The sequence below is a fragment of the Anabas testudineus genome, chromosome 2 (assembly GCF_900324465.2).
Source record: "Anabas testudineus chromosome 2, fAnaTes1.2, whole genome shotgun sequence".
NCBI lineage: Eukaryota > Metazoa > Chordata > Actinopteri > Anabantiformes > Anabantidae > Anabas > Anabas testudineus.
Window position 1 is genome coordinate 33,976,334 of NC_046611.1, and position 26,719 is coordinate 34,003,052.

A 26,719-nucleotide genomic window follows, 5' to 3' on the forward strand; every position below is an offset into this window, starting at 1 on the left:
CAATAGAGTGTTACTGAAGCACACACATGACCAGTAACCAGCAAGTTCACTTAGGGGCGACATACGGGGTGTACGAGAAGAGGACAGATAACGGCACTTACAGCAGCAACATCTGAAGAATAGTACATCATGATTATGTAGACGTCTGAAGGGTTCCATGAACGACCAAAATAGGGCAGTCCTATTATTGCTACGTTCCTTGCACTTTGTACCCAGACAGAAAGGCAGAACAGACTTAGCAAAAATAAAATCCTACTGTAAACAAAGAAAAGGCTGAATTACAGTATCACGAGTTAGAATTAGTGACAATGGAATCTGGTAACAGGCATCAAATGTGCATCACACATACAGACAGGATCCTGTGTGAAACAGCAACAACAACGTGCAGGTCTGGGTGTGCTCTGCTTCAAGAGCAGATGTGTTTGACTAAAAGGATAAAAGCACACACACCGTTTTCTCCAAGCTCCACTCTTTACAGGTCAATAACTGTACAGTAAGACATGACTCCATTAACAAGCAACAACCAGCAACACAAGTGACTTTACCAGGCCACAGCTTCATATATACAGAATTCATATATTATACTGTTCTAAAAAATCCAAATTGTTCTCTCACAATTTTACAAATTAACATTTGCAAACCGAGTGTATCTACATGCAGCATCTACATTATTATAATATATATATATATATAGATAGATATATATATAAGATAGAGATATATAGAATATGAGATAGAATATTATATATATAGATATATAACATATAGATAGACACATGTTATATATAGCATATATATAGTAATAGAATACATGATACATATAGACAGATAGATATAAACACATGTTAGAAATAGATATAATATAGACATATATACCCACACACACACAGAGTAGAGAGAGGAGACACAACACAGAGAGATAGAGAGAGAGAGAGAGAGAGAGGACAGAGACAAGAAGAGACACAGAACAGAGAGAGACAGAGAGAGAGGACAGAGAGAGACTAGAGAGAGAGAAGAGAGAGAGACGAGAGAGAGACACACAGATATAGAGAGAGAGCAGAGAGAGAACAGAGACATAGAGAGAGAGAGATAGAGATAGAGAAGAGACAGAGAGACACACATAGAGAGAGAGAGACGATAGAGAGCCACAGGAGAGATAGAGCGAGAGAATAAGAGAGAGAGACAGAGACAGAAGATAGAGATAGCACACACACACAGATAGCGAGAGATACGATAGAGATAGACAGTAGATAGACATATTATATATAACGATACAGACATACAGACAGACATACAGAGACATACCTATATATATATATATATATATATATATATACATATATATATATATATATATATATACACATACATATACTTATATACTTAGTTAAACAGATAGATCATGTCACAATTCACAGTCCATGCAAAATAAGTGAAAGGGTCAAACACAGAAGATGAGCTCTGCCACCTCGTGGATGCAGACTGGTGTTTCTTTATACCGTACTGTATGTACATGGATGGATTCTCGTGTGTGTGTTATGGTTTTCTGTGTGTTTGTGGCTTCACTTCTCCTGCAGCAGCGCAGGGATGTTGATGTTCCAGCCGATGGCTTGACGGTCGAACCCACAGGTGAACAAGTTGCACGATTGGTTCTCTTCATTCCATGCTGTACAACACACCATGCGCCTGTGACCCTACACACACACACACAGAAAAATTATGTAGTAAAAGTATGTTTTGCTTGTTACATGCAGGTCATATGTCTTTTAAACTAAAACTAAAGTGCTTCTCTTGTTCTCCCATCCACTGGGCCAGTCCCAGCTGTCATTAGGTGAAATGAGGGGTACGTTCCTGTTGTCCCCAGCCCCTCCCTTACCATTCTGTTGCTGCGTGGAAGTCTGGCCAGCCTCACTCCGCTCATGTCAAACAGTCGGACTTGTCGATTGTCATGTGGCAGGGCGATGATCCTTTGGTTGGCAGATACACTTATCCTGAAACATCACATCAAGCTCACCAAGTGAATCAGGAGCATATTTTGTTCATTTTCCCCTAAAAAAAACTCCTAAAAAACTTAATACCACCACCGACTTACTCTAGTGTATGATTTACAGAAATATTTCAAGCACCTATTCACTTTCTAGTTTGCATACCAACTCCTTAAGCCGACATCGGCTGCCCCTGCAATCTGTAGTGACTGATCATGAGTTCTTCATGTGGACAGGGAGCTTCTACATCAGCAGAGCAGTCTGACTATAACAGCATCTATTTACAGCTGACAAAAACATTCACACTGAGCAGCTGATCGGAATCTTCATCGCCATCATATCACCAGCTGTCATGAAATTGTATGTTTTCTTAGCATTGTCTACAGAGAACTTAAATCACTTCCTGCAGCACCTTCAAGGCCTGGTTCTCATCCAGTTTCACCCACCTGTTCACAGCTGAGTCAGTACGGATGGTTGCTATAGGTGACCTCATGTTCTTCAAATCCCATACTTTGACAGTGCGGTCATCACTCCCTGAAACCACATTGTCACCCACTGTAAACACTGCAGACGTCACCGTGCTACAAAAGGCAGACACACAAACAAAAGTCAATTACTACAAAGACTCACATACAGTAGTTTTCTGCAATCAAAATTAAAATGGAGAGAGAGAGAGACACAATCTACAGCAGTTTACTGTAGTTTTATATGTTACACACTGTAGTCCATTGTTATGTCACTAATGTCCTAAATAAGACAAATTGAACCTAGAAAAATTTAAGCTGTAGCAGTAATCTTCATCAGCTAATAATCTTCATGTCCTAAAAACTGATATATTTTATAAAAATACATTTTTTTAAATCTCTACTTTTTTAAATCTCTACTAGCACAATTTATATATATATATATATATATATATATATATATATATATATATATATATATATGCAGACAGATGAGCAAAATCTGTAATCTTTGTGTTACTTAGCATTTCTAACCAGGGCTGACTGAAAAGTGTTTTGCACATCTGACTGGGACAGTATCATTAGACATTCTGCAGAGTGCTACTTACAGTATAAACAGCTAAAACCTGGGGGTGTTTTAAAGTGAGTGATTACACTGATAAGCTAAAACAGTAACATGGTGTGCTGGTTTAATTTTACTGCTGCTATGATTGACATGTGTCAGAACAGCAATGCAGTGAATAACAGGAGCTGAGTATGACACCAGGTCTAACAATTACGCTCCTGTAGGCTACAAATAAACTACAATCACAAGTATGTTTTTGCAGGTAACTGCAAGCAGATTGTGTTTTCTGTAAACGTAATAATCATATGTTTACAATTAGTCTTAATGACAAGTCACATTTGTCTTTTCACATAGGCAACATATGTTTGTCCGCTAAAATATCCAATCTACAACATCCCATTTTCTTTTCCACAAAAATATCTGATCTTACAGTCCAACATTTAGTTTTGTGACTCCAGCAGTAAAGTTTTGTAGACTTGAGTGAAAAGATGACAAAAATCTACTAACACAGAGAGGATTTACACATTCAAATGAATCTATGTACAGTGCTTTTAGATCGGAGTGTGATGAAGATTGGGTAACGAAAATAAGAAACTCTCTCGTCTTGACAATTAAAATTTAGAATACACACAGACACGCACACAATCAGAACTGCTTGATGGTATAAGTAATGAAGTATGGACTGGAGTTGTCAAGACACTCCGGCAGACAGTTTCAGTTTTGATCTCTACAGCTCACACACATATACAATATAGTGAGTGAAATATCTGTATGTGAGCCGTTCAGTTTGTGCTAATGTTCAATAAAACAGATTCTACAAATATAAACATAACAAAAACACACAAAGGGATATGTATCCTGTCATGCCATGTGACCATAATTACACAAGGGAGAGAAAAATATATACTACTGAGATAGATGCATGTGTATATATTGTACACATGACAACAATTTGTATTCTTGCTTGGCTCTTTATTTTTCTACATAACATTTGAGTTCAGTTCAATTTAGCAAGTATTCCCTGTGGTTGGAGAATCTGTATATGTGGCCCAATCCATACTCTATGCTGCATTCATTTAATAGGTAATGCTTAATATTTCTTTTCTATTACTGCACATAAGTTGCTCTTGTTAAAGTTTTTTTCTCTTCTTGGTAAAAAAGCTAGATGAGATATTTGATTCTAGAGTAACGTCAGTGGTGTGTAATGTGTCTGGGGTTCTACATCTACTTTTCCTGCCAAAAGTGGCTTCCTTCTTAATTCAAGATGACATGGCATTAAGGGCTAATTAAGGGACCAAACTTTTTCCGATTAGAGAGGCTGGAGCTGAAGGAAACTGCTGTATCATTAAAGGCGCCTTCCGACTCTGCAGGGTACAGCCCACCTGGGAATACAAGAGGTGGGGAGAGGAGGTGGGGAGAGAAGGGGGGGGGGGGGGGGGGTTCCATGTGGGAGATGTGTGTGGAGAGTAATCAGACAAGGTAATTGATTAAAGAGTTGATTAACGTTAAAGGAGTGAGGGGAGTATTCAGTGTTGCTTAATGGCAACTCTGCAGCGTCTCTGCCAGCCAAGGTCAAGACTACTTCTGATTGGAGACATTGGAGAGTTTACAGCAAGAGAGAAACATTCAGAGGGACTTGTGGGAAACCTTTGCAGTAAATCTCTACTCAGAGATACCCAGAAAGGTGAAAAGATTTTCTTGTCTGAAAGTGATGAAAATAAGCAGTGGACGGCACCAAGCAGCTTAGAAATCCTGTAAGACACTAGCACAGCATGAGAAAAAGCAAGGCCAACACAGATACGTATTTATCCAATCTGATTCTGATTCTGATTATTTAACTTGAAACCTTTCATTTGTGTACTGTTCAACATACATTATGGAAGTCAGTAAAATAATGATAGAACTCAATACATCTGTATATACATCTGTGTATATGTATATGTATATATATATATATGTGTGTGTGTTGAGAATTCACATGAACAATTCACAGAAGTCATATCTGAAGGGATAATTTCTCTATGTCTGTTGGGAAGGTTCTGACAGTCAGTTATAGTTACATGGCTTGGGCATCATCTTTGAATTCAAACCTTCACATTGGCTCACAGCAATGTATGCATTTCCTGTTGCTGGGTACTTAGTTGATCTAGTTATGACAGATGTTTTGACCTGAGCATGATGGGATTGATGCACACCCACAGTGAGAACCCTGTCAATGCAAATGTTAACCTCTGTACAAAGTGGAACCAGAAGAGGTGTATAGACACTGTTTCAGTGACCGTGGAGGATTAAGAGTCACTCATCAAAGAAATACTTTTCATTGTTGAGGCTATTCAGTAGGATTCATCTGACAACTGAATAATATGGCAGCTGTTGGGAAACCTCATCTTGACAGCAGTGGTGCACTTAATGAATTTAAATACTTTTTAAACATGAGCTGTGTAAATATGAGTTCAGGCTGTGTTTTTATGTAGCTTTTCCTTCCTGGTAGTTATTTCTCACCTACCAGAAGCTGTGTATCCCATCTGTATATATAGTATAAATGTATTAAAAACTCATAGAAACTTGCAAAGTATTCATTATAAAATAACTGTGGCTGAGAGCGTAAGCTAAATACCTAAAAGGTAAAATGGAAATGAAACAATTCAAATGCACACAGGAGCACTTTGTTATTCTGCTATGCTATAGCTAAACTGACAGTTGCAGAGAACCTGCTAAGTGCTGGTGTATTCCTTCAGAGGCAGAAAGTCAAATCTGCATACACGCAACACCAACTTACATTTCTATCAACCGTAGTCAAATGTCTCTAAAAGTCATCAGTGGCAGGTGAGACAAACATGACATGGCATTTCGTTTGTGGAACAAGTGCGCTGTCACTTCTCGTTTGCTCTCGGCCGTTTAGTTAGCTCGCATGCAGTTGTCATTACTCTGCAATTACATCGAGGTGGTGGAATAGAGGGTGTATGCTGCACTTTCAGCTGCCGCAGTTCACTGTCAGAGAGTGTTAGCTGTAATTGCTAGTGAAGACAGTGGAAAGAAGAGGAGAGTCTCCCCTTTGGCTCCTCTGCCTATTAAACCACTCACACTTGCAGTTTTCACAGAAAGCATGTAGAGATTATGCTGTTAATGCCACACCATTATACTGAAGACTCTGAAAAATCAGAAGGAGAAATGGCAGAAAGATGGAATACTTCTAATGTTGAACGTTCTGGCTAAAACAAATATTGATATCGGAAGTTGGAAAGAAAGAAAGAAAGTTTTTATTTGTCATATGTACAAGTTACAATGAAATTGGTCCTATGCATTTAACCCATCCCCCTGGGGGGAGCAGTGGGCAGCCACATATAGTGCCCGGGGAGCTAGCGTGGAGTGTCTTGCTCAGGGACACACCTGGTGTGTGTGTGACGGGGTTTGAACCACGAACCTTCTGCATCTAAGAAGAAGAGGATTTGCCAGTTGCCTTAGGTTGTTGAACATTGGAATAACTCATTTGAGGACTTGGGTAAAATCTCTGTGATAATGTCCATCAATTTTTGAATTTCATGGAACTTATGTATGAGCTATAATTTTTTAAAATGTACTGAGTCACCATGAAAATCACTTTAAACATAGGTTTACATTCACTTCAATGGTTACAGCTTCTCAAATGGAGAGTGTGCTTCTTTTGATTGTCTAACATTACAGTCAATGCAATATAATTGGCTTCTGGACAATGGATTGGCATTTCCCATGTCATTTTATGTACTGCAGCTAAACAGTAAGTAGCTTCATTTTTTTTATCCATTTTTGGACTGGGCAGCAGAGATTCTATAAACTATTACATTTGTTCTGGGTGCATTTGCTGCTTTAAAGATCATCTGTGGACATTAAGAAATAAGGATAGTGGGAATAAAAGAAAGGAGGAGAGCTGTTGTTAACTGTGAAACACTGGTGCTTCATCTTTCTACTCCTAAATTCAAACAAGACAGAGGTTATCGTGTTTGGTCCTAAAAAACAGATGACCTGATGTCTAATCATATTCTAACCTAGATGATATAACATTGGCCTTAAGTAATACTGTGAGGAATCTCTGAGTTGTCTTTGACCAGGATATGTCCTTTACATGATACAGAAATCTTTTCCACCTGAGAAATATTGCAAAAATTAGGAGCATCCTGTCTCAAAATGAACTAGTCCATGCATTTGTTACTTCCAAACTGGACTATTGTAATTCACTACTGACAGGATGTCCCAATAACTCCTTAAAAAGCCTCCAATTAAAATGCTGCAGCCAGAGTTCTGACTGTAAAATACAGAATAGAGTTTAAAACACTTCCTCACTTATAAAGCACTTAATAATCAGGCTCCATCTTATCTTAAAGACCTCATAGTTCTATATTTTCCAAGCAGAACTCTCTGTTCTCACGCTGCAGGTTTACTTGTGGTTCCTAGAGTTTCCAAATGTAGAATGGGAGGCAGAGCCTTTAGCTCTCAAACTCCTCTCCTGTGGAACCAGCTCCCAGTCCAGGTTCGGGAGGCAGACCCCCTCTCCACATTTAAGACTAGACTTAAAACTTTCCTTTTTAATAAAGCTTATAGTTAAAGATGGATCAGGTGACTCTGAACCATCTCTTAGTTATGCTGCTATAGATTAGTCATCGGGGGGACCTCTACTGATACACTGAGCTAATCTCTTCTCCTTCTCCTCCCCTATCCATCGAAATGCTACCACTGCATGTCATTAACTTTGTGTTTTCTCTCTCTTCTCTCCCTCTCTCTTTTCTCCTCTGCAGGTATCCTCAGCCTTGGAGCTGTATATCTCCAGAGTGCAGTTACTGGCCCTACCAACCTGCCCATTGTTTTTGCTGCTTGTTGTCGTTTTTTTTTTTTTTTTTTTTTTTTTTTATTGGCTGCTGTTTTTTCTCTCTTCTCTTTCCACTCAGCCCAACCGGTTGAGGCAGATGGCCGCCCACCCTGAGCCTGGTTCTGCTGGAGCTTTCTTTCCTCTCCACTGTTGCCTAAAGCTTGCTCAAATGGGATTGCTGTATTTTCTATATAATGTTTTATATAATTATACTCTGTACGGTCTTACACTGTAAATTGCCTTGAGATGACTTCTGTTGTGATTTGGCGCTATACAAATAAAAGTGAATTGAATTAATCTCATTACACCTATTGTCTATGGAACGGAATTAAAGTGTGATCCTCAAGGAATTATACATGCTGGGGTTGTACATAATAATCTCTATGTAATCCTCCTACTTGCAATCAAACACAGAGACAGAGAGTACCATCCAGCTCACACACCTGTGGATATATACACATAAAGAGACAGACACACAGAGACAGAAAGACACACACACACACACACACACACACACACACACACACACACACACACACACACACACACACACACACACACACACACACACACACACACACACACACACACACTCTCTCCTTATGTCTTTTAAAAAGCGCCATTGAATGCCACAGACAAGCCTGACAGACATCGATGAGCGGCTGCAATCGAGTGTTAACAGCAAGTGAAGTGCCAAATTACACAGAGTGGGGGGATTAACACAGAAACAGACAGATAAATGAACAGGAGAGCAAGGGATAGAGAGGTAGAAGCAAGCTGTCAAAGTGAGGAGAAGTGCTCAGTAATGAATGAGAGGCAAGTGAAAGATTTGGCTTAGAGCAAAAGCGTCTGTAAATTAATGTGGCACTGAAAACGGGAAAAAAAGCACAAAGTGCTGGGGGGATTCACAGACCAGAGAGATGCTGCAGCACCACCCTGTGGGAACAGTAAAGCTTGCAGCAATTAGCCATCAATCAAACTGTTACAAGACACAAAATACACTGCCCGTCTATTTTAAAGTTACCACCTGGATTTAACTAAGCAAATAGGTAAGAGCCTCCCATTAGATAATTACTGCATGGACTATTTTTCAGCTGCCAACAAGTTCTTTAATCCTAACTGATGCACTGAGTAGCTTCTCATTTCTTAAACAACCATGTCTGAAGACACATCCTGTGGTTGTGGAAAAGATGTTAATCTGTTTCAGAAGGGTCAAATTATTGGCATGAATCAAGCAAAGAAAACATCTAAGGAGACTGATGGAACTACTTAAACTGTGTTTAGAACTGTCCAATGGTAGAAGGTCTGATGAGTCCAGATTTACTCTGTTCCAGAGTGATGGGCTCAAGTGATGGTAAGAAGAGAGGTGGATGAAATGATGCACCCATCATGCCTAGTGCCTACTGTACAAGCCTGTGGGGGAAGTGCTATATTCTGGGGCTGCTGCAGTTGGTCAGGTCTAGGCTCAGCAATGTTACGTGCCCAAAGAATGAGGTCAGATGACTACCTGGATATACTGAATGACCAGGTCAACAATGGATTTTTTTCTTTCCTGATGGCACCGGCATATTCCAAGATGACAATCATCATCATCATCATCATTTTCACACATGGATTGGACACCACAGAGTCCAGACCTTAACCCCACTGAGAATCTTTGGGAAGTGTTGGAAAAGATTGTGCGCAGCAGTCCAACTCTCCTATCATCAGATCTTGGAGAAAAATTAATGCCACAATGGATGATAATAAATGTTGTGACAATGCAGAAGCTTACCGAAATTATACTATGGTGAATGTGTGGCATAATCAAAGCAAAAGGCAATCCAACGAAATATTAGAGTGTGTGACTTATTTTTGGACAGGCAGTGTATGAATTAGTTATGTCTCAACATGGGAGGTGTGTGTGTGTGTGTGTGTGTGTTGTGAGACAGACTGACTCAGTGTGTCCCTGGAAGACGTTGACTGAGTGGATGGATGGATCTCTGAAGTCCCACAGTCTGAAGGTGGTGTCTCTGGATGAGGTGACCACTAGCCTCTGGGTGGGGTGAGTACAGCAGTGGGTCAGCTCTTGGTCATGGCCTGAACACACACACACACACACACACACACACACACACACACACACACACACACACACACACACACACACACACACACACACACACACACACACACACACACACACACACACACGTGGGTTAGTGCTGCATCATTTTCCACAGGGAAACTGCTGCAGTAAGAAACAGATACAAACAAAAGGTCAAAAGAGCTACTTTAGCTTAGCTTTAAACAAATTCATGGAAAAGGGGAAACAGGTCACAATATACACTTAGCCACTGCTCACTACATAATGTTCACTCAACAGTGAGCAGAAAATAGGGATTTCAGACACTTGTGTGTACATGCATAGTGTTCACATCATCACTGACAACAGTATAACTCTCTGTGTGAGCAGTAATGCTTTGTACACTACTTGAAATGTTTAAAAATTATAAATGATTAGTAATGGTTAATGGTTATTATGATATTAGTGCCAGACTTCTTCTTGGCAAGATGCCAAAATTAAAAACAGCTGTGTTCAAAACCATTTACTATTTACTATATTTACTGTTCTGCATTTTATTCAAGTGGCCAATTTCTTATTCTGTGAATGTATCTGTTATAAATTACCCTTAATCACTGGCTTTTGTATGTATTAAAAAACACCATATATAATGTGTGAGGTAGAGAGCTTCAGCAGTGCTGTTGGACAGATTTTGTTCATTTTGAATGGGGCCAGTTCTGCACTGTTTCTAGATTTTATGCTAAGCTAAGCTAACCAGGGGCTGGCTCTAACTTCTCATTTGACCAGTGAAGAGAGATTTGATGATTTGAAGATGATAGTATCACACTTGAAAGAGGAAACAGCTGTTTCTTCCCGTTTAGTTAGAAAAAAATATTTAAAATAGCTTTATGAAATTCAACAAACAGCTTTTTGTTTAAAAAGTGGAATATATCTAATTAACTGACAAGCTAATATTATATGGACAATATGATACAGTATGCAAATATTTCGGTTTACCCGATTAAAAAACTTATCAACCACATATGCAACAACACAACAATATAATAAATTTAAATTACAAACAATACACAATACAGAGCAATACCATGCTGTGTCAGCCACTTGACCTACCTGTGAGTGTGTGAACCAGTTCAGATGTCTCCACCTCGTAAAGGTTGGCAGCACGATCCCATGAAGCTGTCACCACTTGTCGACCACCAACCAACCAGTCGGCTGCAATCACTACGCCTTGGTGGCTCTTCAGAGTTGCCGTAGCAACACGAACAGTGGGGACCTCGCAGAAACCCTCGCCATCCACTTCGCCCTCCTCTCTGTCTGAGGAGTCCTGGTCATCGTCACATGAAGCCTATGAAAGGATACACCAGTCAATGCATGCAGAAAAGAGAGCATTTCACAAATCACGTCCCTCATCTCTAAATTGACCTTGAGAAAGTCAGTCAGTTATGCTTTTATATGATCACATCTTAACTTGGCTTAGGGTAAAAAGGTGACCAGTCTCAAAATTCAATGTCATTCAAGGATATTCCAACAGAAACCCTGGGACAAAGAACAGTGCAGAACTACTCACACTGACATCAGGTGGCGGCTGGGGGGCGGGAAGCTGTACCATATAGCGCCAGATGTGAGCCGTCTGGTCCCCGGAGGCTGTACAATTGTAAGTACACATCAGAAAACATGCAGCACATTTAGATCGCCACAAAAACTGACTGAAGGCAACATAGGCAGGAAAACGGGCTGTGAAGATAATCAACATATTGACACAAATACTAATAATAGAAAAGAAACAGACATTTAAATACATACCAGTGAGGGCCATCTGTTCTGTTGGGTGGAACTTAATGGAGTTCACTGTGGATAATATGTTCACGTGTTACATCATGTATTGCTGTCATCTAACAAGCCATGTGAGCAAATGTGTCATACTGTCATATTTTTTAAACGTGAACAAGTAGGTAAAAGAGATGGGGTAAGAGGATATGCTACATACAGTATATGGTTACTACAGCTAACAAAGGCTTTATTTAGTATTTTAATTTACAAAAGCTGATCATGATGCAAACAAATCATCTAAAATGTACTTCCTATGATTACATTGTAAATATTAAAATTAAAGCTTTTAACCTTATACTGTGCAAATTAAAATACAAATGCTGTAAAATGATGTAATCACTTTGAAATGTCTGTCTCACAGTCGTCAAATATAGTTTCTTAGGTTTTATTACCTGATCCTGCATGGCCTGCATACCTCAGCACACACTTGCCAGTCTCAATGCTCCATAACAGAGCAGAGTGATCTGTGAGTGAGGAGCAGGGAGGACAATGTGAAGTTCATATTTCTCATAGTAATCAGCAAATGATTCAATAGTGTAATGACCTGTATTAACGCAGGGAGCTATGTGGTTAATTTCGGTAAAACATTTCTCCAATGCCTGGTGGTGAGATTGCACTCACCATGAAAAAACTGTGCATATTAATGTAGCTAAACTTTGAAAAACCCAAATAATAATGGAAATAAAATTGTGTTATCAGTCATCTCAACTACGCTATCATTCTTTTTCGTTAAATAAACTAAGACATCAGAGCTAATAAATTAATGATGTAAATGCTGTATGCAACACCTTCAGTCTTGACTAATTATTCTTGTTGAAAACCACCATATAGAACTTTGGCTGAAGAAGAAAAAAGAAGTGATTTCAATGATCACTAAAATGACTTGGAGTACCTGCTGAGGCAGTGCCCAGAACCACTGGCTGAGTTCGAGTGACACTGAGGTCCCAAATCCCGTCCCTGTGGCCTACATACTCCTTAAGCAGCTGGCACAAAGCCCGAGACCCTGTGGTGGCTTTAAAACTGGACACAATCTGAACAGGGAGGGATGAAAGGGGACAGAGAAAAGGAAACAGAGACAGGGATGAGCACTGACCTAATGCTGAACCAAAGACAAAGTGTTGCTGTTTAATTGAAGGTCAAATCAAATAAAAGTGACTGTTAGAACTAGTAAGATTGCTGACTGCTCTAACAAAATGAGTCAATATAAATACCAGCCTGTAGATAATTAACCTATTAAAGCACAGTTACAGAAACAAGTGCATGAACCAGGTTCAGAATTTGCCATACTTTAAAGCTGGCTACATAAACAAACTATAGGTTAAACACATGAGAGCAGATTTTTAAAGCACCTCGCATACTTACTGCTGTAAATCTGACAGGTTACCAGCTAAGGTGTAGTTTGATGTGTTAGAGGGCCTGTATCCCAAAGTGAGAACAGTGAATTAGCCAATTTCATTGGTCTTAACTTAAAAGTTAAGAGCTAACCTGCTCTTGCTACAGGGCAGAAGGTCAAATCCAAACCTGCCAGACAGTTCTCTAAAATACCGAATTGTTGCTCATACACAACTGTAGGGACAAAAGTTCTTGTTGACATTTAATTTTGTGATGTCGTATACCACCCTCTCTGTTTTGTGATTTTTGTTTAAAGGTTTCCAAAATTCTAATTTAATACTTTAAGACATTTAAATCTTTTAAATCAAATAATTCATCTTCAAAGAAATGCCTATGCCAACGATGCTCAGCATGAACAGTAAAAACTAAACATACTGTATAGAATAGGCTACATATCGGCAGAGGATATGAAAAGCTGATTAAACTTTTAAAAAAAATACAGAAGGCACTGGTACCGTAATAGTTCATGCACATAACACATGATATATGACACATGACCTCTCTGCAATGTCCCCAGTTTGATTTTAGCTGGGGACCTTTGTTACATTACACACTATCTCCCTATGTTTCCTGTCTGACTCTCTACTGTCAAACTATCACATAAAGGTGACAATGCCAAAAAATAATCTTAAAAAAAAAAAAAAAAAAAACAATGGTGCCAATAAGCAGAACATCTTTATCAAGAGTGAACATTTTCCCAACAACACATAAAATCACAACTAAGTTAAAACGACATTAATAAAGGACAACTTGATGTCAAAATAATTACATTGAACAAAACATGATCAGTAATTTTTAAGACTTATCAAAGTCATTATTTTTAAGACCTTAAATTCAGACCTATTGAATATTAGATTTTAAGGACATGTAGAAACCCTGTGTTTTGGAATCTTCAAGAACCTTAAGCAAGTCCATTTGCCACTGAGCAGCACCTTTGGAATAACCACAGACTGTTGTATGCTATTTTACTGCATAATAAATATAGCATTACAGTATTATCAGGCTTTTATTTATCTTCCTCAGCCACTGCTGCACAGGCTACTTGTAACTTCCTCATCTTTGCGTATTATATCTATCAATTTATCATCAGATCAAATGTTTGTGTAGCACTTCATTTAATATTTGAATGTCATTTGTAGTGTTTCTTGACATTCTTATTGTAACCTCGTTATGTCATTACAGCATACTGTAAGACAGTGAACTGTCTTTATATTAAATAAATACTAAATATATATTGTTAAATGGTAGTATGCAAACTGCATGTATCCTATAAGCAAGAACTGGTTTTACATCAGAAGATTATCTACAACTGCCAGAAGGTTTATGGTTTCAAATTGCACCAAACTGTGTCACTGGAGTATTAATAACCATGATTGCTCATACACCATTTCAAGTAGTGGTGGGTAGAGCAGTACTGAGCACTTACAATATACAAGTTGTGCATCCCTAAAAATAAGATTACACAGTTAAACAAATGCAAGTGTGAACTGTAGTTTCACAAACTATACTGCACATGCTGCAGTAAGCAGGCAGCTGACAATGGCAATAAGCTGAGATCACTGGCAGTTAATAGAGGCAGCAGCAAAGCATCTGGTTCACACGTCAGAACACGTTAATATATGCTCTCATTCTGTCTGGTGCGTTTACATTAGTCTTATTTGACTCCTATCATTATAACACAATGAGTGGCGAGCAAAGAGAACAATGGTCCATTCCAACCAAGGTCATCCCAGTAGTAAACTGAAGGTACAGTTAGTGCAGCTCATTAGACAGAGGTAACAGCAGATTAGCTAGCTGTGGATTATGGCAGCTACTGGAGCTGTCAGGAGGCCATTCTAACAAGTCCTCCCTTGATCCTTTGTGTCCTCTCTCTAACTTTCACATGAGGACTATCCCCCTCTTCATCTAGCTCTGACTGCAGTCACATTGTTTCTTTGCTTTAAGACAGGAACTGTCAAGGGAACACTTTACATAAAGTGTCTTTTTAGAGACAAGGAAAAAGAAGGTCACTACACTTCAGTAGTAATAGTGGTACTTGTACCATTACAGGAGTGTCTGTTAGACTGTTAGACTGAGTAGACTGTTATTTTTAGGGGAACAGATGAAAATTACAGGGCATTTCAGCGTGGCATAAACTTTCTCTTCTATCTAAGTCTGCAGGGGTCTGCAAAAATTCTGTGAGACTGTCCACTGTGCAGGTGTTGGGCAAGTAAACCAGAAGCTTGTTTTGTGCAGTGTACACATTCTAAGTTTTCTATAGAGTATGCATTAGACCCATAAGTGTATGCATCTACTCTGTCATTCTAAGAATAGAGGTGGATCTGCGGCAAGCAGTGGGCTTTGAGAGCCACAGAAACCAGAGTCAGCAGATCATATGGGGGGCATTTTGCACGTGTACACATATGTACACATCCTCTCTTATATTAAGTTAATGTGCTGTAATTAATCAAAGTTCAGCGCTACTTGCTCGGCCAGAGGGGGCACAAGAACCTACGTAGGTGTGAGGGTGAGGGGGTGGGGGTGTTGCCAGTCTGTTCATACCTAACTATTCTGTTAAACCTGCCACATGAGGTGGGGAAATCTGTCTGAGTTCCTCATTAAATGTTATGTTTACATGTTATGTTCAATAAAAACATGAAAACATATAATGTTTGTGTACTATTATTTTAAGCAGACTGTGTTTTTCTATTGTTGTAACTTAGATGAAGATCGGAGCACATTTTATGACAAATTAATGCAGGAAACCATGAAGTTCCAAAAGGTTCACAAAGTTTTTCTTGCCACTGTATTTGTTCATTCTGACACTTGATTTCACTTGATTTTTCCATTTGAGACAGATGATGGAAAACGTAAGCTGTAGCTAAAATAATTAAGGTTCTACTCTCCAGAGGAAGATTAGTGTAACAAATAAGTAAGCTATTATGACACTTCAAAACAAGGGAATTCTTTTAAGATACTGTTAAAATAAATGTTCTACATTTAACAAATGCATTCACCCAGACCTCAGACTGTGTACAGAGCAAGAAGATTCTTGGAAGAGTCAAGGTCAGACTGTAGTTAAAAGACACAGCCCACAGCTGTTCCCCCATTAATGCTTAGTGACAAACACAGCATTCAGGAAGTTACCCATAAATCTCCTCCCCACAACTCCCATGTGGCCACACTGAAGTTGCAAGGTCCACCTATTCTGCCGTGAAAACTGTACAAACACTACATCAGTAAGACATCAACACAGGAAGAAGTCAATGGAGATGACGTTTTTTGGTAAAAGCTAAATATCACACACAGTCCAAACATCTAAAGCCTATAGTCTTCTAGGTTACACCCTAAAGCCCTACATTTACACACATCACTATGAATAGGTTAACATAACAGGTACCTTGCTGGTAGAGGCTTTGTAGGTCGTCTTCAGCTTCTGGGAAAGTTGGCTGGTGCTGTGGCTGGCTGTGTAATAGAGAGACAAAGAACAGTGGATGAAATTCTCCACTGACTGACAAACCTGTTGACATCAATGACTTAATGTCAAGACGTAAAACCTATGCACAAGAAGGGCTGCCATGTGAACTGTGGGTGAATAAAGCAAGATTACCAGTTAAGTCTGGCCTACGTTATTTTCTGGAAATTCTGTTTTAAAAAAGTGTGCCAAAAGATTAACAAACCTTGTGTCAATGTTTTTTCTTTATTTGTCTGTGTTGTAGATCAATACCAAAGACATCAAAACCAATAAATAACACATTAATAATAACAATAATGATTATGTTGCATAAAGAGTAAACAATACAAAAAGATGGTGTAAATTATAATAACCCAGAAATTAAGTACCATTTTAGCACCTCCACTTACTTTATTACAAAGTCAACAGGTTTTTTGAATGTTTTTGTTAGATGCCTGAAATAAGGTCTGTGGTTAATGGAAGTATAGAATAATCCCATTTTATTCTATACACTACCCCACTTGTTTTTAATCTTTAAAAGTAGTTTGATAGCATGTAGCTAAACGAGGCTGCAAAAATAAGTGGTGTTCATTTGTGAATATTATCTTGGTAAACAAAATGTAAGTCTCAAACACCTTTTTTCTCATAGAGCGTATTTTTGTACAATAATCCAAAGCCTGATGAAAAAATCTTATTGGTTTTTTGTTGAGGAAAACTGGGTGATGCTAACTTCCAGGTAGGTTTACAATAGGTGTACAACTGCAACTGCAATCTTTCTTTCCATTTTTTTAAGTGCCGTTTTAATACTCTGACATAAAGAGAAATAAATAAATTAGCATTGCAAAATTCAATATCCTTAGCATATTAAGTTAGCATGTTTAAGTGTAATACAGGTTTTCTGTGTGGCATTGTGGTGTTATATATAACTTCATCTGAATGGCACACAATCATTTCCATCAAATGAAGCATTTGTTAAATCTACTTACAAGCACAAAAGGCTAAAGAATAAAATAATGTATAGTTATGGTGTACCTTTTGTTTTCAAGGCTCCCTTGGTGGGGTCTCCTCCATCAACAGTCTGTCCATCTCCGGTCAGGCGCTCATTCAAAGAGTCAATTTCCCTTCGTACTGTAATGTTAGCACAAGAGACATCAGTAAACAAACTCTGCCTGTGCCCTGCAACCATCTGGTTCATCAATCAACGCCTGAATATCAGTGCAGTTAGGTAGTATATTGTTTAACTTTTCCCACCAGTCACTCACATTCAAGATTTTCAATGTAGAGATTTTCAAACTCGCGCTCGATCTGCCCAAAAAGGTCAAGAAGATTGTTCCGTAAGGAGAGGGGCAGCTTGGAGTCCTGGACAGACAAATTAAAAATATTAAAATAGATATACATAAGTAAACATCAGAGTAAGCTAAGCCTTAACATTCAGAGTTACACCTTTTCTGAAAACCTTTACATTACGCCCTTTTAAAAACTGTTCCATATCAGACTACATGATATGAACCTGATAGCAGCTTGACAATTGATTTGTTTTATCCCACATACTGTAGATTGGCATGGTGGACAACAACCGATGCTGCATCTGGGATGCTTCAAAACATCCCAACAGAAAGACTAGCATGTTAGAATTGTTTCCCCCACCCAAGCATTTACAACATGTTTGGCGACACAGATCAATGGGAGCACAGAGCTCTCCTACAAGATGGACCTGTGAAACAAAGAAACATTTTGTGAAGCTATAGCAACTGCTCCTTTTTTGATGTGTTCTCAAGACACAACACAGTAAAAAGTGAGTATGGCTATTAGCAATTGGTTCATTCACCAATAATGATGTTCTCTAAAGTACTGTATGTAAGCTGTATAGATGCACAAAAGTCATACCGTTACAGCTGTATTTTAGCTGATTATTCAGGTGTTATATCTGAACTCATAACACTATAAATGTCTAATTTTACATAGTGACCTTAATATTAGACTAAAATATTGTGTAGTCTGGAGACAACATTGGAGGTATCTAGCAAATTATAAAGTACTATTCACAGTGATGTTGGGGTGACACACCACTTAAACAAATTATAAACAGCCCACAATCTCTTGTCAAACACAGCCTGTATGTTTATCTCATTTCATCAGCCACTAACTGCCCTTGAATGGATACTCGGCTACATAACTATACACCCGTCAAGGTCCAACCAGTCACTCCATATTGGTTCAAATAACTTACCTTCATGGTAAACTCCATTTGCCTGCAGACTAACAGTGTAAACCAGACTAGCATGCAAACAGACTTATAAGCTGACATGAACACAATGGATTCAAAAGGCTGCATCTGACAGCTCAGTTCACCTTGAAAGCTGCTGCTTAGTTCCACAGCCATCTGGAAGACGAGGACACCAAATATTTAACTGTGGTTCGTTGTTTTGGCCCATGTTCAAAACCAAGTTTTGTCACTGTGACGCTAACCACCTGACCATTATGTTAGCGCCACATGTCAATGCACTTTGTAAAAAAATTAGCAAACAACAGGCTACAGCTATGATTTCAAAGCTACTTACAGTAGTTGTGACCCTAATTCCTGCTGTCAACTCTGGGAAGTAATGAATTTTAATGAATTTAAAGTGTGGTGGAAAATGCATTCTATGTGTTGTCATGTACTGTATATGATTTTATTAAACCGTACATATGAAACTCTTGGTGGTAGACAAGTACATACAGTAATACAGTATCAGCATACAGTGTCTTGGCCACTGTGCCACAGTGGACAAAAGGGCCTGGTGAAAGGACTGATCAGAAATAGACAAGCAGGTGATATTAAAATTTGATGAGGCTACAGGTCAGTGCAAGTGAAGCTGATAATTCAAGTTCATTGTGAAGCAGAGAAAGTGAATGCTATAGGATGCCTATTGATGCACATAGTGCTGGTAAACACTTACAAAAATTAAGCATCATATTATTTTAGACAGCCTGATCTGGTTCTTGAAAAAAGGCACATAAAATGACGATATGATCTAAATCATTTTACACTCACCCACTACACCCACAAACCTTATCTGAGAGAGAGTCCAGTAAGGTCACTCTCCAGCCAACTCCCATCATATTCTTGAGCAAACAGAAACGGCCTCTCAGTAGCAAAGTGGCTCAACAACTCCCTACAACTGGTTTGCATCAGGAAATGCCTGCTTGTCAAAACACTTTCAGGTTTCCTCTTCTGGTGGTAATAAATCAATTGAAGGTGTAATTTAAATAACCTGGGTGGAAATGGTTAATCACTAACTTAATGGCATCAGTTGGCTACAAAGAGGCACAGTAGACTCCTTTGACAAAAAGGAATCAGTAACCAACATGCCTGCTTAGACCCGGCAATTTAGTTTAGACCGTGACAACCTGACATTGACTAAAGCAGTTTTTGTCCAAAGTAAAATTCTGCAGCTACTTAAAACAAATGCATTTGTGTCATACCATAAACATTGTAACATGGAGCAGTAAAAGTTACTGCAACTGGTAGAACATAAAAGTAATGCTGCTAAACCTGCTGGTAACATAACATAGCCTAACTTGGCAAACAATCAGAATGCTAATTAAATGCATTAACACATTAAATGTTGTTTTAGGAGAGCCGAAATGCAACGCTGTAGTGCCAGCAAGTTGTAACTTGTCTTTTAATTCTCAACTTTACCAAAAATGAGTGTGATTGAGTGATGAGTATGTAATGAGTGCACATTAATGTGAAGGAAATGTGGTTCTCCTCACCTGTCCCTCCAGCATGTCTCCTCTCTGGATGCCTGGTGGCCTGTCCTCTGTGCTGTTGGTGCGCCTGATAGATAAACTGTGAGCTTTGCGCTTCTGCTTTGGGTGACGGGCAGCCGAAGTGGATCCGCTGCTGCTTCCGCCCTCCACAGGCATCCCTACTACGTGCTGGGTGGCCCTGCCCCCTGCTCACGTCCTTTCTATGAAGCAGGTAAACAATAGCCAGACTCGCTGGCTGGCGGTAGGGTTAGGTCAGCCGGTGTCACCAGCTGCCTGAAATTAAAAAGAAAGTGAAGTTCAGGTTTGCAGACAAACTAGTCGAGGTAAAGGGCACCTTGGCCCACAGATACGTGAACAGACTCCATTGAAAATGTCAAAAATGTAACGCTTATCACCAAAAAGATCTAGTGCACCTTACAGAACCTGTCTTGGAAATGTTATATGTGCCCGATGCAACGAAGCGCTTCTTCAATAAAACCGTTTGGACGTAATTCACTTTGGGGAATACCACACATCGCTGACGGAGGTATGCACTAAACGAAACTGGAAATAATTAGTAATTAAATTTGATGCCACTTTCAATTTGGCAAATTTCCCTGCATCTGCCAACAAGCAATACATTAAATTCACAATATTTGAGAAAAGTCCAGCGTCACTGTATTAGATGCTAAGGACGACATAATTTAGTACTTTGCAGGTGTGTTCTATCGTCTTGGTGCCCTAGCAGCTGGATAACGCATAACCAAAATTAGCTAACGTTAGCGTCACAATAGCCTGAAAGTGAAAATACGACAGGCGCCAGAATACATGAAATTATTTAACATTAGCGTTAAGCTTAAAATTAACTTACCCTGAACAAAGCCAGGTTGGCTTGCAAAAGTATTAATCTGTGTTGCTTCACCTAGCATATACGGAATTAGAGAGACACTGGCCGCTGTCTCTCTGAATTCATATTTGGCTAGCATGGAGGTCTAAAAACAAAATTAGCTAGACGCTGGAGATAGCTACCACATATCACTGCGGCACCTGACGTTACATACCACCAGACGGATTTTGTAAACCTATTCGTTAGCCAATTTTAACATGCTGTCAACCATAAATACAGACAGCACGATGTAGTTTGACAAGTATTAGAATTTGAATCCAATTTTTGACACATCAACGTATATTGTTGCGCCGACTTCCGTAACACGTGGTTTCTGTTTGCACTTTGTTAGCCAATGGCATGTAACGCCACCGCTAAGGTATCCAATGAAAACCCCATGACGTCGGACACAAGCAGTGAAAGCCAGGTTGTACAACCGCAGTACTCCGCTCTGAGAAAACGTCGTAAACAAATACAAAATTGGTTAAAACAACCGATTTATCCACTCGAGGAAGAAGAAAAGTTTTGTAAGTAAATTAGCACTTCATCAGTTACTTTATATATTTGCATTTGGCAATCAATGCGTACTTAATATCCTGCTCTCGGAGACCTGGGTGGTACGGGCTGTGCTATGGTCTGATGGCGTGTTGACAAGCAATGTTGAGCCAAAACCCGAGAGTGGACTCTGGTGGAGCGGGATCACGTCATTTAAGATCTCTACCATTTTCTTCTGTTCCTAAAAGACATAGATCATAGTGATAATGATACATTTCAACAATAATTTATATTACATTAAAAATGTCAGCTTCAATTGGAGTTGGTTTATATCAATTGGCTATAGAAAAAAAAAGAAGCATATATGGTCAAACAAAATCATCACATTGGGAACACATGGGCAAAACCTTCACCCACTAACAACATTGATGGATAAGACCAGATGCCAGATGAATATATTTCACATCTTTGTTTGCTTTACAGCTGTAACATTACATGTCCAGATCATAACAGAATCACTTGCTCCTTCTTATTAACATAAGGAGCAAGATTAATAGATTAATCCGCACAGTGGTGTATATATATATATATATAGTCACACACAAGCACACACACACAGTACTGTGTGTATATATATATACTTTTTTTTTTTTACATTAGAAACACAAAAAGTGGTTTCCACAAAAAACATTTCTGGTCAAGCTTCTTTAGGCTGCAGAAGGACCAACTTGACATCCACATGATGTCCACATGATGCCAGATGCTGAACCAGGTCCTTGGGGGAAGAAACTCTGGGAAACTTCTCATCAGATCTTCCACTTCTGTTTTTGTCCTTTATCTTTCCAGATTCCTCTTCAGAGGTTACATTTATTATTTGTCACTTTAGACAACATCATGTTAAACAAACATCATTATTCTGATTTTTTTTTTTTATCACTGTGAATATTTTTCATATGTACACTAGCTGTATTCTAATCAAGTGAGTACAATATAAATAGGTATATAGTTATAATAGAACTGCCAAACCAAAGAAAAATGTAATGGTGCCTAAGACTTTTGCACAGTACTGTATATGTATGTAGGTAGCAAATGTCTTAGGCCACCACATAGTGGTGGAGTCTATGGGCCACGAGGACAGTTGGTCAGTGACAATAAATGTATCCTTCAGGTTGGTTTCACTCAACACCAGGCCTGAGTAGACTTATTAGATGAAATAATGGAAGGAGAGGGTGTGAGTAAAGCTAATAGTCAAACCTCTGCCAAACTTTTCTTCCCCCTAATTAGTCTCTACTCTATCCACCCCCACCTCCTCCACCCACCTGTCTCACAGCTGACGAATTTGCCTCCTTTTTTCACCAACAAGGTGGCAGCCATCAGCTCCCAGTTCTCTCCTCCTGACAATGACATTCTGCTGAGTAAACCCAACAATGCATCTCACTTCACGTTTTCAACACTGTCAGAGGATGATGTATCCACCCTCCTCCTCTCGCCCGACCACCTGCTCTCTGGATCTGATCCCCTCTACTCTTCTTCAAGCTATTGCACTTCTGACTGTTGTGGAATTCCTACAGGTGGCAAAAGCTGCAGGTAACTCTTCTGTCCTTATTCTATTAGACCTATCTGCAGCCTTTGACACTGTGAACCTTCAGATTCTTATGACTGCACTCTCAGAATTGGGCATCTCTGGATCAGCTCTAGCCTGGCTTCGGTCATACTTGCCCGAACAAACCTTCAAGTTATCCTTGCAGGGGCGTGTTTCCGACTCTCATAACCTCTCCACCGGTGTACTGCAGGGCTCAGTCCTCGGTCCTCTTCTTTATCAATGTATACTTTCTTCTCTAGGCTCTATCATCCATCCTCATGGCTTTTCTCATCACTGCTATGCAGATGACACGCAGCTCTTCCTGTCGTTTCTGCCGGATGACTCTACTGCGAGTTCTTTGCCTGTCTCTCTGACATTTCTGCTTGGATGGGAGAAAGACACCTTCAACTTAACATTCCCAAGACTGAAGTCCTATTCTTCCCTGCCAGACCATCGACACAACATCAGCATTAACATTGGACCTGCGGTGATTGTCCCCGCTAAGACGGCCAGAAACCTGGGGGTCATCATTGATGATCAACGCTCTTCAGATTTCTGCTTTGGCTCCCTGTGGTTGCAAGGATCAAGTTCAAAGCTCTGTCTCTTGCCTACAGATTGGTCAACTCTACAGCTCCATCTTACCTCAGTTCAATCATTTAGGTCTACATTCCCCTCCCTTCCTCTGCGTCCGGCCAGTAAACGTCCTCTGGTAGTACCAGCACCACACAGTCGACACCTAGGAAAACTCTTCAGCTCAGTGATCCCACGATGGTGGAATGAGCTGCCAAACTCTGCACGCTCAGCCACCTAACTTTAATATTTAGCAGTCGTACTTGTAGTACTAGTAGTAGCAGTAGCAGTCGTACTTGTAGTACTAGTAGTACTAGTAGCAGTAGCAGTCGTACTTGTAGTACTAGTAGTACTAGTAGCAGTAGCAGTCGTACTTGTAGTACTAGTAGTACTAGTAGCAGTAGCAGTCGTAGTGATCCTAACTGGTCGAACTCCGCTCCGGTCTTTAGCTACATCCGCACGTGGGCCTCCTGATTGGCGCTCTGTTTTGGTCACGCGATGGTGCGGGCCATGTGGGCGGTGCTACGGATGGTGTCCTGTGAGGGAGCCGCTGCGCTGAAGGCGAACGTACCGGGAACCAGGAGACCGTGGAGCCGAGCAGTCCGTAACGTCGCCAGGTAAGCTAGCGCTGCTACTGAGAGCTCAGCTACATATCTACATATGTCCATTTTCTATTTGTGGCTCTGCAGTCAGCTGTAGCCACACTAGCCCCTTTGAGAAAGCAGCTTGTCAAACGGGACACTACTGTCCAGAAAATGTCTTTGAGCTAATAGTTTGAGCCACATGAAACAATCATTCGTTAGGCAGTAAGACTGATGTTCAGGGCAGGTATATTTAACGTTATATATATATATAAAACGTCGTTTTGAATTCGTTAGCAAAATGTGTTCAGTTTATTCTTGAACATTAAAACAAAACTAAACAAACAAAAAAAGAAGAACACGGTCCACTAACCAGATGGTCCAGAAACAAGCTCCGCATTAAGCACTTCAATAGGATCATTAGGTCCAATCCCAACTGCTGTGTTCACAATATTGGTCCACAATTCACAGCCCCTGCTGTAGTTGAAAAGTCCCTCAACTATTTCCTGCTCTTCCTCCTATTGATTGCAGCGAGGTGAGAGCCCTCCAGTCTGCAGTGAGAATGCCTGAGGTCACCACAGACCACCTGGATGAGAAGCAGGTGCAGCTGCTGTCCGAGATGTGCATCCTGATCGACGAGCACGACTGCAAGATTGGAGCTGACACCAAGAAGAACTGCCACCTCAACTCCAATATTGACAAAGGTCTCTTTTTACTGTCAAAATGCTCAAACCAAAACGTTTAGTACTGCAGGTTTGACTGTACAGTAATGAGGTTATTTATTTCACCAGGTTTATTACATCGAGCCTTCAGTGTGTTCATTTTTAACAGTGAAGAGAAGCTGCTCTTACAGCAGAGGTCTGACGCCAAAATCACTTTTCCAGGTCAGCAGTAAACTCTTCATTCTGCAAATGTGTTCCATATGAATATACTCCTGTAGTGTCAGCTTTAGTAGACGGTGTGTTCAACCATTTGACTGTGTATGTGCGTACACAGGCTGTTTCACAAACACATGCTGCAGTCATCCTCTACACACTGACAGTGAGCTGGATGAGAAGGAAGCAATAGGAGTGAGGAGAGCTGCTCAGAGGAGACTAGAAGCTGAACTAGGAATCCCCATGGAACAGGTGTGTGTGTGGGGGGCTTTTAGTAGAAAACAGTCTCTGAGGATTGTCGTGAATGTTGCCTCCTCTGATATCCTCCGACTCTTGCTTCTCCTTAGGTGACGCCAGATGAAATGACATATCTGACAAGAATCCACTACAAGGCCCAGTCGGACGGTGTTTGGGGTGAACATGAGATAGACTACATCCTCTTCATGCAGAAGGTAGCACAGTAATGTCAGTTGGATATTAGTTCCATAAGACTGTGTGAGGTGTGTGTAGCTTCAGCTGGTGTTTCTCATGAATTTCCACAATCTTTATGGTCCTGTAAACATTCGTATGTGTTTTTTTTTAAATTGTCTGCAGGATGTGGAGTTGAGTCCAGACCCCAACGAGATCAAAAGCCACTGTTACGTGAGCAAAGAGGAGCTAAAGGAGATGTTAGAAAAGGCCAAGTGCAAAGAGTTGGAGATCACCCCCTGGTTCAGCCTCATCGCAGACACCTTCCTCTTCAAGTGGTGGGACAACCTGCAGAACCTCAAGCAGTTCATGGATCATGACAACATTCACCGCATGTAACCACACCAGGTCACAACAGGCTCTGAGCTCTGGTCCTTTAAAACCTGCACCCGCCAACTATATCAGCACAGCCAGCTGAGCTGCTAGAGATAGAAATGAAAATAAATATTGCTGGCTGCTTTTGGCAAGTTTGTAATTAGGTACATAATTTCCACACAAAGAGAGACTAGAGATGTTTTAATCTTGCTAAAACATGAAAAAGTGGTGACGAGGTTTCCGGTAGGTTTGTTGCTCTGAGGCGCATTCACTGATGCGGTAGAGGTGATGCTTAAGTATGTAGAAAACAAACCCATCGGATAATCGGCTCTAATGGACTAATGGATTTAAAGACTGAACCCCTAATACTTTGTCAGATAGAAAATGATTATTACTGGCAGTAAAGAGAAATCTATTTTACATACAAACTGTTTTGTGATATTGGTGAACAAGCGTCATGTTTGTACACATTTACGCAATAAAGATTTGATTGTAGTTGTTGGTAGATGGTTGTATTTTGTATTGTAAGGTTTAAAAATGTAATATTAACATAAGACAACGGCAACGTTTGATAAAGAACACGCAACAAAGTTTTGAGGAAGCTAACTGGTGCTGCTAGTTATATCAACCCAATAAAA

At 39.9% G+C, this 26,719-nt stretch overlaps 2 protein-coding genes across 5 annotated transcripts; one reads left to right on the forward strand and one right to left on the reverse strand.

Annotated features, from left to right (window-relative positions):
* Window positions 1-1,367: 1,367 nt before the first annotated feature.
* Window positions 1,368-22,261, reverse strand: LOC113163310 (WD repeat-containing protein 37-like). 3 transcript variants are annotated; one of them, XM_026361800.1, is made up of 14 exons: window positions 21,784-22,261; window positions 20,334-20,603; window positions 17,840-17,936; window positions 17,610-17,705; window positions 16,524-16,588; window positions 12,645-12,783; window positions 12,145-12,216; window positions 11,726-11,770; window positions 11,490-11,566; window positions 11,033-11,267; window positions 9,795-9,936; window positions 2,432-2,566; window positions 1,877-1,991; window positions 1,368-1,694 (listed from the first exon to the last, which is right to left on the reverse strand). In XM_026361800.1, exons 2-14 carry the CDS (start codon window positions 20,484-20,486, stop codon window positions 1,563-1,565), a joined length of 1,503 nt encoding a protein of 500 aa, XP_026217585.1. In that variant the 5' UTR covers window positions 20,487-20,603; window positions 21,784-22,261; the 3' UTR covers window positions 1,368-1,562. The 3 variants fall into 3 exon arrangements, with proteins under 3 accessions (XP_026217585.1, XP_026217584.1, XP_026217586.1); XM_026361799.2 differs by lacking the exon at window positions 21,784-22,261 and adding an exon at window positions 21,181-21,485; XM_026361801.1 differs by lacking the exon at window positions 21,784-22,261 and adding an exon at window positions 20,744-20,813.
* idi1 (isopentenyl-diphosphate delta isomerase 1) lies at window positions 20,839-26,586 on the forward strand. 2 transcript variants are annotated; one of them, XM_026361803.1, is made up of 7 exons: window positions 20,839-20,856; window positions 24,292-24,459; window positions 24,955-25,127; window positions 25,215-25,307; window positions 25,420-25,550; window positions 25,646-25,750; window positions 25,893-26,586. In XM_026361803.1, the coding sequence occupies exons 2-7, from the start codon at window positions 24,341-24,343 to the stop codon at window positions 26,103-26,105; spliced, it is 834 nt and encodes a 277-aa protein (XP_026217588.1). In that variant the 5' UTR covers window positions 20,839-20,856; window positions 24,292-24,340; the 3' UTR covers window positions 26,106-26,586. The 2 variants fall into 2 exon arrangements, with proteins under 2 accessions (XP_026217588.1, XP_026217587.1); XM_026361802.1 differs by lacking the exon at window positions 20,839-20,856 and adding an exon at window positions 21,585-21,722.
* Window positions 26,587-26,719: the final 133 nt, after the last annotated feature.